The 15,056-nt window shown below is 41.4% G+C and overlaps 1 protein-coding gene across 1 annotated transcript in view; it reads right to left on the bottom strand.

Moving 5' to 3' along the window:
• Positions 1–15,056, bottom strand: part of LOC127640051 (E3 ubiquitin-protein ligase KCMF1) — a 34,929-nt gene that overhangs the window by 13,627 nt on the left and 6,246 nt on the right. The window contains exons 2-3 of the mRNA XM_052122424.1: positions 6,485–6,652; positions 6,251–6,390 (exon numbers count right to left, since the gene is read on the bottom strand). Of these exons, the coding sequence (XP_051978384.1) occupies positions 6,251–6,390; positions 6,485–6,652 (308 nt within the window). The remainder of the gene's footprint in view (positions 1–6,250; positions 6,391–6,484; positions 6,653–15,056) is intronic.

Below are 15,056 nucleotides of genomic sequence, written 5' to 3'. Positions count from 1 at the left end.
TCGGTTCCGCGGTAAGTGGCATTGTTGACCGTTTTGGAAGTCCAGAAAGCCACCCAAGCCATGAATCTCTTCCTGCCTCGCCGCGCTAGCTCCTCTGCAGGCCGCCCACGTAACCAGCCTCCTGCACGAGCATCTTCACAGCGCCCAGCTCAACAAAGCCAAACTTCCCAGCACCGACAGGGCGGCCGCCCCAGATCGCGCTCAGACAGCCGCCGTAGACCACCACCCCCCCGCGGGCCTCGGCCAAAGATTGCGCTGAAACCTGAACAACCGAAGTCCTCCTAGCTTTGTTGAACAAACGACGGCTCAGTCCCGCCGCGGCCGGACCACCGTCAAAGCTTCGCCCCCTGTCAGTCCCCTCCTCTCAGGCTACTGCAGTGGTGAATTTATCAGCCAACAAGCCGGAGACACTGCCCGCTTGCCTGCACTCAAACGCCGTTTTCACGGCGACCCAAATAAATCTTGTAAAGAGCAAACATGTCTTATGTGTAGAAAATGTGCCCACAACCCTGTGTTCGCCCCTACACACAAGCATAACACGTCCCGTGCCCCTATCAGAGCACGCTCTCATAAAGCGGTTATGAACCGCTCGAGCGTCAGAGTCAACGAAGGCGCCCACAAATGCGTGCGCGCGCCCATTCTCTGGCCGCTCTGTCACACCGACCAGCCCTATGTGTAGAAAACGTGCCCACAATCCAGTGTTCACTTCTGCACACAAGCACTGCATGTCTCGTGTCCCCACCAGAGCACGCTCACATAAAGCGGTTACGAACCGCTCGAGCGCTAGAGTCAATAAATGCGCCCACGAATACGTGCGCGCGCCCATTCTCTGCCCGCTCTGTTACACGGCCAGCAAACATTCCTCTGTGTGTAAGTCCCGTGCCCATGACTATGCTTGCGCATCACGTAACAGATGTGACTCTTTCCCCATTCATTCCAATCGGAAGTCACTCACAAAACAGCCTGTTCATGCTGTCTGCGAGCAATCATGCATAAATACACTAAACGCGCTCACACATTTTGTTCAGCTCTGTGTGCGGCAATCAGAGCTGAATTGGCCATTCACCCTCTAGCGTTACGCTTCAAAGCGTGGGAAGCTATTCCAGGGATATCCAAGTGGGTGTTAAGCACAATACAACAGGGCTATTTGCTACAGTTCGATCGCCGCCTCCTCGCTTCAGAGCTGGCTCGAAACCACTGTGAACACGGAAGCAGCGTGCATGCTTCGTTCAGAAATAGCAAGCCTTCTGTGCAAAAGGGCCATAGAGAAAGTGCCACCCTCTCTGAGCTGAGTCGGGCTTTACAGCTGTTATTTTCTTGTTCCCAAGAAAGACGGCGGCCTCAGACCCATATTAGATCTCAGGGTTTTGAACAAGGTGCTTGCAAAAAGACAGTTCAAAATGCTTACAATCAGGAAACTCCTCGCAGCATGTGCGCCAGGGGACTGGTTTATTTCTCTCGATCTGAAAGATGCATACATTCAGATTCAGATAAATCCCTGTCACAGGCCATTCTTGAGATTCGCCTCGACGGCCAGGTTTATCAATACACCGTCCTTCCGTTCGGCCTGTCCTTAGCACCCCGTACTTTCACGAAGTGCATGGATGCGGCGCTCGCACCCCTGCGGAGTCAGGGTTTGCGAATTCTGAACTATTTGGACGACTGGCTGATTACGGCTCAGTCACATATGGAGCTTCTGTCTCACAGAGCAGTTCTCCTCAGCCATCTGAACAGTTTGGGTCTTGCAGTCAATTGGACCAAGAGCTCACTACAGCCCAGTCAGACAATTTCCTTCCTTGGGATAGAACTAGACTCCGTGGCAATGACGGCTCGCTTATCTACACAGCGTGCACGCCGTGTTCAGCGACTAGCCGCATCTTTTCAGATGAACAGCCTCACGCCTCTGAAGAAATTCCAGAGAGTGCTAGGTTACATGGCCTCAGCCGCAGCAGTACTTCAGCTGGGTTTACTGCACATGCGCCCGCTTCAGCATTGGCTAAGCACCCGCGCGTCTCGCCGGGCTTGGGCCACAGGCCGCCAGCTCATCAAGGTGACTCGGACCTGTATTTCAGCTCTGCAGCCTTGGACAGTGGCCGAGTGGTATCAGCGAGGAGTGACAATGGGAGCTGTATCTCGCCGAAAAGTCATCTCGACAGACGCGTCCAACACGGGTTGGAGCGCGGTCCGCGAAGGCTCTCCGGTTTTCGGCCTATGGTCAGTTCAGGAAAAGCTCCTTCACATAAATTGTCTGGAAATGATAGCGGTCGAAGCACGCCGCGGCGCTTTCTCCCGGTCATTCAGGGTCACCACGCCCTGGTCCGCTCGGACAACAGATCTGTGGTATCCTACCTAAACCGTCAGGGCGGTGTCAGATCCAGGAACCTTTTCCATCTGACGGAACGCATACTGAGTTGGTCCCAGTGCCACCTGCGCCGCTGAGGGCGACGCGACGTGCCAGGCCACCTGAACGACGGCCCGACAGACTGTCCAGAGACAATATTCCCCAGGGAATGGTCCCTGCACGCTCAAACAGTCCAGACGCTATGGCACCTATTCGGCAGAGCAGAGATAGACCTCTTTGCGCCAGAAGAGAACTCTCACTGCCCGATATTTTTCTCGAAACGCGAGGACGCGCTGGCCCAGGACTGGCCCAGGTGCCCGCTTACGCCTTCCCCGCCTCGCTATTGCCACAGGTAATGCAGAGGATCAGGGAAACGCGTCACTCGGTGCTCCTCATAGCCCCGCGTTGGGAGAATCAGACATGGTTCCCGGAGCTTACGCAGCTGTCACTGACAGCGCCGTGGCCCATCCCAGTGAGAGCAGATCTCGTCTCTCAAGCACGCGGCACAATCTGGCATCCCCACCCAGAGCGCTGGGCGCTGCATGCATGGATGATCAACGACTACCCGTCACTCTGCCAGGAGGAGTAATAAATACCATTATACAAGCTAGAGCCCCTTCCACAAGAAGACTCTATGCATCAAAATGGTCTGTGTTCTCAAAATGGTGCACCGACAGAGACCTGGACCCGCGGACATGTGGGGTGTCGTCGCTGCTCGTATTTCTACAAGAGCTGCTGGATAAGGGCAGATCCCCATCCACGCTCAAAGTGTATGTGGCAGCCGTTGCGGCGTTCGCTGAACCCCTGCACGGCCAGTCATGGGGAAAAACGAGCTGGTCATCCGCTTCCTTAGGGGAGCTAGAAGGATGAACCCCCGCGCCTCCATCGGTTCCTATCTGGGATCTTTCTATAGTTCTCGAAACTATGAAAGCCCCCCTTTCGAACCACTTCAATCCATGGATTTGAAATACCTTTCACTCAAAACCGCTTTTCTGACTGCCCTGTCATCAGTCAAACGTGTGGGAGACCTTCACACGCTGTCTGTCAGCGCATGCGTGTCTTGAGTTTGGACCAAGTGACTCCAAGGTCATTTTAAAACCTAGACACGGCTATGTTCCCAAGGTGATCGGTACTCCTTTCAGAGCACAGGTCATTTCCCTATCGGCGCTACCAGCATCCGATAGCTGAACGCGACGCCAATCTCCTTTGCCCAGTCAGAGCACTGAGATTGTATACCGCGCGACTCGCGCTATCAGACGCTCTGAGCAGCTTTTCGCTTCGCTCGGAGGGTGCACCAAAGGTCTCGCGCTCGAAACAGACACTATCTAGATGGATAGTGGACGCTATTGCTGCTGCATACGCGTCAAAAGACCTGCCATGCCCGTTGGGCATTAGGGCTCACACCACTAGAGGCATGGCATCCTCGTAGGCATGGTCCAGCTGGATTCCCATTCACGACATATGTGTGGCAGCGGATGGACTTCCCTCCACATTTGTCAGATTTTACAATATGGAAGTGCCCGCTCTGCAGGCAAAACTACTAGCGGTTTAATATGCTACAGCTCCCCTGGTGAGCTGCACTGATGGGACACATTCCACACAGACCGGCACCGCCGCTCTGTCGCTCCCTTCCCACTATGTGCTTATATATTACACAAACACTGACCCGCATTCTTGCCGGCCAAATCTTATTTCCCCACTCATAAGGGCTCCCCGGTTCCCCTTAATTCCCTGGGCTCATACAGTGGATGCTTGGCGCGACGGCGTTGACAATGGGTTCCCGTGAGCGTAAGCTAGCTTACGCAATACGAGAGAACCTCTCGTAAGAGAACGTATCGGTTACCTAACGTAACCTCGGTTCTCTCTAGATGAGGGAACGAGTATTGCGTAGCCGGCCGTCGTTCAGCGCCACCGGCTGACTTTTCGCTTCAGTCAATGAAAACCAGGGTTCCAGCCTACTGAACTACACTTATATGCACTCTAGTCACGCCCTTTTTGGCGGGCTTTGATGCAGTGAGCGCTGGACGCCTTTCATTGGATGCGAGTTCGCCCAAGCTCGTCTATAGGCTGCATCAGTTGCCGCAGAGCAACCAATGAGCTCGCTAGCTAGCCCGCTCAAGGTCTGCAGCTGCCGCACTGCGTTGACAATGGATACAAAATTAAGGATAATTTTTTGGCTTCAATATCTCAGAAAAGATTAATCTTTCCCGTAGCGTAAGCTAGCTTACGCAATACTCGTTCCCTCATCTAGAGAGAACCGAGGTTACGTTAGGTAACCGATACGTTTCCATTTATCATTTATCCATTGTAACCAGGAAAAAAGACTGACATGCCCATGCATACTGGGTCATTCAGTTTGTTTAAGAATTAAAAGTTTCACAAATGTCACTTCTCCAGAGCCCTTCATGCTCCATTCCTGTCAGATGCAGATTCACTGTGTTAGCGCTGCTGTAGCAAGGCACGTGTTTGGCCGTAGCTGTAACCAATCAAGCGATCTGCCTCGGTTGGACTGCGAATGCCAAGCATGCGATTACCCGCTGCTCTAATCAATCACATGGCAGTCTGATAAGTTTTATAATGATCGCCCAATCACAACAAGTTATTAGCTGCTGAATTTTGATTGGCTGCTGGTGGCCATTTTTGTTGAGTTGTCAAATCATTCTTGTAACGATATGTTAGCATGTGACCCAAAGAAGATGCTTGCCAAATTCCAACTTATTCACTTGTTGGAAAATGTCAAATGTCTGTGGAGTTTCAACAGAATTTATAGTTGTAGCGCCCCCGATGGGTGAAATTGGACAAAACTGTGCATGCATCCTCAAAATGTTCGGATAAAGTATTTAAAGTTTTGTATAGTTTGAACCTTGTGTTCAGAAGATTAAGGTCATTGTGTAAATTAGGGTCAAGCCCAAAGAATTAATTTGCTTATATCTTTGAAACGATTTGACAAATCAAAAATTTGGGTGAAAACAAATTGGCAGGACGGTCCCTAGATGAAAGTGAACTAAATGCCATCGCATTAATAGCCTAAGAGGAGTTTGAAATAGTAGTATTTTCAGAAAATTTTAAAATGGCAGGAATACAGAAGAAACTTAATTGTTAATTCTACCCCTTACGGTTTGGAAGTTGTTACCAAAAATACAAATTAGCTCATTATAGCACCAACTAGGGCCAATTCTCACCAAATTTGGTAAACAGCCTAATTTTGACAACCTGTAAGTGCACTGTAAATGTCATAACGATTATGTACATGTGATTTTTTAAATTTTTTATTTTTTAGAAATGTCAAAGATTTCAAACAAACTTCTTTCACGTTGTCATTATGGCGTATTGTTTGTAGAATTTTGAGGAAAACAATGAATTTAATCCATTTTGGAATAAGACTGTAACATAACAAAAAGGTGGAAAAAGTGAAGCACAGTTAATACTTTCTGGATGCACTGTATGTAAATATTCACAATGTTAAGATTTTTTGCATTTTTTCTTTTTTATTCACCAGATGAAAGATTATGGCCAAAGACAAACATTGAAGAATTACAAAAATGTGTATCTGCAATTATCGGCACAGATTTTTGCCAATAAGCAAATATCGCCACAGAATAATCGGTAAAACCAATATACTGCTCCATGCGTTTTTATTGAATGGTTGTTATGGGAACAAAACATCAAAGAAACAAAAACCAATACCAGCTTCACCCTTAAAATTTTAAAGACAGCATGTGTACTAAGCACCTCCGGGGAAAATTATATATTGGTCGGCCTCTAAAAATTACATGAATAAATGCCAGCAAAGGTCTTGGGAAACACTGCGTTACTATCTAATGATCTTTAAGGCAACAAAATATTAAAGAACCAAACGCAAAACCATCTTCACCCTTAAAATTTCAAATAGATGGCATTTGTACTAACCACTTCTGTAGAGGTCTCTGCGTGCTCTGAGGTGACGTGCTCCTGTAGAGATGTTTCTGTGTAGCCCATTTTACCACAGTAAGGACAAGTAAACGACTGAGGCTGCTCTACTGAGAATGCCTCTCCCCCATAATACAAATCTGCAGAGAGTTTAGATCAAACCAGTCACCTTTACTGCACATTATCAAGACATCCTTACTATTTGCTGATGAAAAGTAAAACTGCTCTACTTACCAAAGTCTACCCTGGTTAGTATGCACTGCATTGGGTGCTCCGTGGTATGTCTAGTTGTTGTAGCTCCACTTTCGTAGCAAGATGCACAAAGGTCGTAGTCGTAGCAAATTAAACACTTGTATCGGCGCCCTCTGAAGTTCCCTTTTAAACACGCATCACAGCTCACACCTGCAAAAGAACAGAAGGCATTTAAATAAACAAACAAACAAACAAAAGTAGCTTCTCTGAGGCGAAGAACACATTCAAAGCAGCTCTGCCTTGTTAGAGATTACAAATGCTATACTCTAATCAGCCACAAAATGAAAACCACCTGCCTAATATTACGCAAGTCCCCCTCGTGCTGCCAAAACAGTGCCAGCCCGCATCTCAGAATAGCATTCACACATGATATCCGTCTCACCACAATTGTACAGAGCGGTTATCTGAGTTACCGTAGACTTTGTCAGTTCGATAAAGTCTGGCCATTCGCTGTTGTCCTCTATCATCAACAAGTCGTTTCTGTCCACAGAACTGCCACTCATTGGATGTTTTTTTGTTTTTGGCACCATTCTGAGTAAATTCTAGAGACTGTTGTGTGTGAAAATCCCAGAAGATCAGCAGTTACAGAAAAACTCAAACCGGCCCATATGGCACCAACAATCATGCCATGGTCCAAATCAATGAGATCAATTTTTTTTCACCATTCTGATGGTTGATGTGAATATTAACTGAAGCTCCTGACCCATATTTGCATGATTTTATGCACTGCACTACTGCCACATAATTGGCTGATTAGATAATCGCATGGATGATTGTTAGTGCCAGACGGGCTGGTTTTAGTATTTCTGTTTGAGTATTTTTTCTCCTGGGATGCGCGCAGGTTGGTGTTGTTTTGGCAGCACAATGGGGACCTACACAATATTAGGCAGGTGGTTTTAATGTTGTGGCTGATCGGTGTATATAGAAGGTTGGGGGATATAGCAAAACTTAAGGACAATTTAAGATTCACGATTACATTTTCTAACATTTAATGGTAATTTTCAAAAAAGTAAATCCAACATGATTCCAATAACATGTTCTTTATTAGAATGCAAGTCAACCTGGTTAGAAAAAGTTTTTTTCATTATAGAAAACAAAGGTGTGTAACAGAAACGCACAAAAAAAAAAAAAAAACAATACACAGAAAGTTGTCAACAGCGTAAAGGTAAAATAAAATGTATTTAAAATAACACTGATGTTCAGAAATAATAGTATAAAATAAGAAAACTACAAAATACCTCAAAGCCAATTTAGGTATTATTTTTATCAAGATCATCTAGAAAGTTGTCTAGAAAACAATATCTAGGAAAAAGTCATTTTATTTATAAAGTATTTTTTGTATATCAATCAATTTGTAGGTATATCCATAAACACCTGTTGATTAGGTTTGCATTGGTATGAGATTTTCACGGTACGATAACGGTCTCAGAAAATATCATGGTTTCACGGTATATGGTGTACAGTATTACACAATTAATATTATCAGTTACAATGACCCTTAAAAGGAGTGAAAAGAGAAGTACAACGACATGCATCAAGTGGCATTATGTTTGTTGTTGACGTCAACAACAAAACCTACAGGACGTTTTCTCTCCCCCTTTTTAAAAATTGAAGAGCATATTTACATATATGAGCCCATTATTATCCATTTTCTTTCCTAATTTCAAACATAATTCAAACAGAAAATACATATTACACAAAAGGAAAGGCTACCCATTACCATGGTTAGATTAGTGTAGCTAGTCTTAAATAATAATAATAGTAACAATAATAACAAATTATAGGATTTATGAAACTTTAACTACAACTGCCACCGTTGATATAAATTGAGGTCTAATAGATTCTACCTTAAGATTATTTCTTATGAAACTATAACATTTTGTAAAATATAACAGTTAGTTTTACTCATGTAAAATCGTGAAACAATTTTGTAAAGGTGAAGACGTATAATAATTAGGGCTGATTAATATTTGCTGAAAACCCCTCATATAACAATAATTCAATATATAATTATGAAATAATTATACATAGTTATCTTTAAATATTTAACAATTATTTATAAATATTAGGGCTGTCGATTTAACACATTAATTCAGTGTGATTAATTTTATTAAAAATAACACGTTACCACAAATCTTAAATTTCAATTACTGCCCTCTGGAGTAAACAGGTGGTACTACAAGCTTGCATTTCTCAGGAATCTTCCTTATTAAGGTCCGGGGGCATTGCGATTAATTGTGCTAATTTGTTTTACGCGTTAATTTGAATAAAATTAATCACACTGAATCAACGCGTTAAATCGACAGCCCTAATAATAATAATAATTTTAAAAAAGCGAATAGCACAGAGTTGCTCTTTTCCTCTGTGCTGTTTGGCATGTCAGGACTGCCTACTGTTTGAGAGGTTTGAATTGACTTCCTCCGCAATGCTTTAATCTGTTGATACACACCCCATTTTTGAGCACAAACCATGAAATTGACATACCTGAACTTAAATGGTTGTATTTTCTGGACCCTTTGGAGTATGGACACAGTTGTAGTATCTTTTCAAATAAGACACTTTGGGATTTATTTCCCAAGTTTCAGAATTAATATATGTTGTTATTTTTTTAAAGTTAGAGAATATGAAGTTTATAGTAATTGAAATATTTTAATAATGTTTTATAATCTAAAAAAACTTTAATGAAAGTGCAAAGACAACCCAGAAATAAAATGTTCTCAAAGCCACAAGTCTAAAGAAGTTATGTTTCAAATCTGAAGATGATCTAACAAACTCAAAAACGAGGTTCCTGCAAGATTTTTTACTCTGTAAAATCACTGGAAGCGTACAGAGTAAAATTAAGGCTCCGCCTTTCAAGACGACACAAAATCTGAATGCACTGCTTGGCTATTATGAATAAAACTACACCACATTTTTAAAAACAGACTTTGGAGACAGGCTTGGTTTGTTTACGAGACTCTAATATATAAGATATTATATAGTTTTACAGCATTAATGCTGCTCAGATTGCATCGTTTGTTGAAGAACGATGACGAAGGGTAATTCTTTCAGGCGAGATCACATGTAAACATTGGAGAATATATCAATATTTATCAGATTTATGGACAAAAAGTGCTATTGCCGTTTAGCAAAATGATCGCTTCGCTTCCTAAATGTTGGCTATAAATGCAGTACATTTTAAACGCATCACAGAATAAAGCAATAATTAACATTCTATGTCACTCATCATGGTAAAAGATGTGGATGATTCTCCCATTTATAGTCTATCCCTTACATGATTTGATATGAAGCGCCCATATCTGTCACATACGTTCTAACACTTTATTATAACCACATACATTTCTGTTGACATCTCAGAAAATGTAGCTTAATGCTTCATGACTTACACAACTTACACAGAACATAGTTATTGTTTAAGCTGTTGTAAACATGCATGATGGACAAAGTCTACCTAAAATCACACTGTATATATTAAATGGCTTTTATATCGGTCTCCATGTTGTTAACACATGTTACGCTGGAGCGTGAACACACACACGTTCATCCTATCAGATTGAGGGCGGCATCAAGACAAGTGCTGTGAACATTTGTTTTTCTTGACAGTATATCTAACTACAGAGTCTGCTAAAACTTTATGCAAAACCTTGAGAAAAACTTCAATTAGAATTAATCGAGAAAAAAAGAAAGTTGCCCAGCTCTTATAGAAAGTAGCCCCCTGTGAGATTGAAGTTCAGATGTTTGAAAACATTTTATTTAATCCCCCAGTACATAAACACACAGATGACAAGGAGAACAGAATAACCCATCTGTAATGATTCTGAAGTCATTTTATGATATAACTCCACAGACACGTGTAAATACAGGTCTGGCGTTATGGACTCGTGCACAACAGGAACACAAAATACTAGGTCCATAAAATTCTCCATAAAGCACGAAAGAAGGTTTTCATGTAGCCCAATGATAAACACACTGGAACTAAGGTACGCTATAGGACTGAGCGATTTGGCCCAAAAATTTATTATAGATTTTAATCAAACTTAAGTATGATTCACAAATCTTTTTTTTTTTTTTTAAACTTTTAAATGTACTCAGATTGCAAGGCAACCTGGTTAGAGAAATCAAAGTTCTTTTCATTACAGGATACAAAGGTGTGCAAGAAACATGTACTAAAAAGAGCACCACAGGGGGTTGTCAACAGAGTGTAAATGTAAAATAATATCTAATAAACCCAGATGTTCAAAAATAAGAAAAATGCTAAATACCTCTTAGGAAAGTTTAGGCATTCATTTCATCTAAACCAAGTCTATCTAAAAATCAATATCTATTAATGATCACATTTATCTAGAAAGTATTGTATATCAAACTATTTGTACATTCATAAACCCCTGCAGATAGAGGCACGCCCTCTAGTGGTTCACGCTGAGCAGCGCAGCAATATTAAATAATTTATCATTACAATTCAACTAGCAAAGTTTGGCAAAATGATCACTTGCAAATGTTGGCTATAGATGACACTTGAAACACATCAGAAAACAACACAATAATTAGTGACTTATCTGAATCATCATGGTAAAAGGAGCGACAGATCCTGTAGTCTATCCATATCATTTGAAATGAAGCGCACATAACCGTCATGTAACTAACGCTTTATTTGTGGTGCTTTATTATGGGTAAAAACAGACAAGAGATAAGAGACAGTTCATTAACACGTGCATGTTGAGGCCAGTTATGGTCTTAAGCCGGTGTATACATGCATGATGGAAAAAATATCACATAAAATGGAAGAAATTCTGAATTATACAATTATTGGCATCTGGCCATCGTTTAGTTTCTCAAGCCACAACGATGACGATATTCATGTGCATGAATGTGAAGGAGCCATATGAGACATGTAAATGACCACAACTCATTTTGTTGTTATGTGGTTATCAGTATAACAGACATTGCAACAGTCTCATTTATACGTTCCTGCAACAGTTAAAACAGTCTCATTTATTTCTTCTGCATATATGCGGATATATCATTATAACTGATTTAATTACAAACTTCACACGTTTCATTCTCTCTCTCTCTCTCTCTCTCTCTCCTCTACAATTCCCTGTAACTGTTAACTGCCTTGTCTAATGATTAAAAGGCTCATCAATAGTATCAATAGTACTTCTATCAAACACCTTGTGCAAATATAAAGATACCTCACAAAACTTGTGCAAATCTGTTTTCTTCCTGTGAAGTGTAAACATATATTCTATTTAAGCACATTTTATAATAGCCTGGATCAAAACGGTGTCCCTCTGACTGACAAATGTTGCGTGACGGTCAGTCTGTGACACTCCAAGAGGGCGATACGGGCCAAGTAAGCCAGAAGCATGCAATAGATTGGTGCTCTCGCTGGATCCGCTGGATCCGAGCGTGTGAGAACAACTTTAAAGTAAAAGCGTTTCACGTGCGCTATAAGTGTCATATTCACTGCACACTGCATGTACAATTAGTTTGATTTGGTCTTTTGTGAAAACACAATAGCGGAACTACTGTTTGCAATGTTATTTCCTCCTTCCAAATATACTTCAATGTCTTTGTACAATCAATTACTAAAAAGAGAAAACTAAACAGAAATCTGGGGAAAAGGGATTCACTTCCTGAAACTTCACAAGACAGGAGAAAGGTGTCCCCAGTCGTTCCTCGCAGGCTGGTGGTGCTGGGTTAGGGCATCTGCTGCCTACAAGGAACAAACCCAGGCAATTCTGTACAATAGGCGAAACTTCTCAAAGTATAATAGCACAAAGACAATGTGTAAAAACAACTTTGTCTATGCTGAAGTGGTTTCCCTAGAGAACCAAAACGGCACAATGGCTACAGGTGAGTTTGAGGGCATTTCCTGATTCATTTGCTTGCTCACTTCCCATTATAAAAGGTTGCGAGTTCAAATATCACTCAGAGCTAAATGTGGTCCTGTAACAACGGTGCCATTACTCATAGTGGGTAAAAATATAGTTTTTTCCGATTAACAGCGATCTTCATATGAACAATATCGATATTAGTTCAGTCGAGAAGTGTTCAGCAGCGAGATCCTATCACAGCGTGTTGAGAGTAAAATTTGTTCCGTGTAATGTGTGTCCAAGACGAGATCCATGCAACTCATTTGTCATTGAACATAGTCTCTTTTTAATACCCTTTCTGTTCTTTACACTCAGTTGTTAATAAAAAACACAAAAAAAATAAATAAAACATTTAATTCAATCCATGCATCGCACAGATGAGGTAAAGCCATTCGACTGTTCTCTAGTTAACATGCGCTCATTTAAAGGTGCCGTTTACAGAAATTCTGTTTGTTAAAGAGACGAACGGTTTTAGCACGTGTTCAACAAATCAATGTAAATACTTGCTGAATTGCATAATATGTACTATTTACAATAAATATGTAACAAAATTAATATGAAAGAAAATCTAATTTATTGATTAAATACATTTATTTGTTCGTATTTAAAAAGCCAAAATGATGAAAAAGCATGGGAATGGGGTAAAGGGACCTAATTAGGTTGTTAAAAATTCAGAAAAATTGTTTCAGCAACTTATCTGATAAAGCCCCGTACACACATGCAACGACTTCCAGCGACAAAGCAACCACACCTCGTTCATTTCCAATGAGAGCTGGTGACACAACAGACAGTGACCTCTAGCGACTAGATGTGGGCGTGACGAGCAACATGACAAAGTTGAGAAAAGTTCTATCAAATGAGGAGTGACTTTTGAGCCAGTAGGAGTGAACTGCGTCAGTAGCGATTTCGCTGTTCTATATGATTATTCTGTAACCACATACTGTACAAGGATATAATAAAATTATGACTGAAAAAGAAAATGTCAGCAGTATGAGTAATATTGTAGTATTGTACATTTGTTCATTATATCAATGTTATGATGCATTAAGCACTGCCGCAGTTCATATAAAACCACTCTACCCTGCAGAATATGCATTTTTAGGGACAAGAAAACTGATGTTTTGTCAAATTAGAATATAATCTTAGATTTACAAGCAAAAGTCTCTCCTGTGATCAGATTTACAGTAAGAGATATGGTCAAAATCAGTCCACCAATAACGTTAGAGCGACAGCTGTAGGAACGCCCATGATTGACTACACAGTACAGAGACTATGTATTGAATACATTTATTTGATTATTTTTAAAAAGCCAAAATGATGAAAAAGCATGGGAATGGGGTAATCAAGTGATTAACTCGCTGCATGTGTGTACAAGGCTTAAATAACCAAAGATGATACCAGCCAAGAGAGGCTAGTTTGAGCAATTATCAACTTGTCTAATCGTATTCGAAAAGTACACGCACCATTTAAGAAGCATTATATCAGTTCTATGTCTAAGCAATAAGCATTGATTGATGAAATACAGGTTTTCCTCATCTTGAATTACAGAACAAACCTGGAGTTGAACAGCTGCCAAACTACCTTCACAAATCAACATATTACAATAATTACTACCGGAGGTGTCACACATCACCAGGATCCACCCATTTTCATCTACTCTCATGCACCATGTTCTGTATGCTGAGAAACGAGGAACTAGATGCATGTGCCTTCATTCGCAGGCAGGTGACACCTCACCGTCATTGCATGATTCTTATGGTTGGGTCTCGAAACCTCATGAGATGCCTACCTAGAAAGTGCTTTTGGTACTCTTGGGCACATATGATTCACAAAGATGTTGCCTAGCTAGGCATTTCAAATGTTTTTGAGAGACAAAGCAAGCACCAAACATGTCAATGGCATTCCATCTCAAATTAGAACAGCCTCTGTCCTACATAACCTAAATAAAAATATTACAAATTCCTAAAAGAAACAGAAAATCATTATAGGGATAAGTTACCTAAGTAACCAAGTTACCAAGTAACATTTTCTCATTATCTACTCACACTCATGTCATCCCAGATGTGTATGACTGACTTCTGAACACAAAGATTTTTAAAAGAATATCTCTATAGGTTCATATAATGCAAGTGAACGGTGGCTAGGGCTGCACAATTAATCTAAAAACGAATGGAAAATGGACGATTATTCAATTCAAGTCTACACCTGTTGCGTTAATGGTTTCCATTTAGAACATGTTTTTACAGCGGTTATGTTTCAAACCAATCCCGGACATGTGCGTTGAGCAATGAAATGACAATGGCCAATCAGAGACGCAGTGAGTCTACAGTCCAATCAGTCATGACAATCAATCCTTATGCGCAAGTTTGAAATAGTCTGATGTCCAGATGCTTGCTCACAGTATGTTCTATCTCTGTTTGCAGTGACACATTAAAATTTGTGTTAAAGAAACATCATCTGACACTCGAAAAGAATCTGTAGAACAAAGGTGTGCCACACTGTTTCATTTACAATAGGTAAACAAACCGTAAACGAGCAATGCAGCAAAATTAAAACGATCCTGACCGTTATAATCAAGGTACAGATGGTCTAAATAACAGATTGAGCTGAGCTGCAGGGCTCAAAGAGTGAGTGACAGCTTCAGTCATTATAATGGGAGAGTTTGAATACAGTTTTTG

The sequence above is a fragment of the Xyrauchen texanus genome, chromosome 4 (assembly GCF_025860055.1).
Source record: "Xyrauchen texanus isolate HMW12.3.18 chromosome 4, RBS_HiC_50CHRs, whole genome shotgun sequence".
Lineage (NCBI taxonomy): Eukaryota > Metazoa > Chordata > Actinopteri > Cypriniformes > Catostomidae > Xyrauchen > Xyrauchen texanus.
This window is presented reverse-complemented; position numbering and strand designations above follow the sequence as displayed.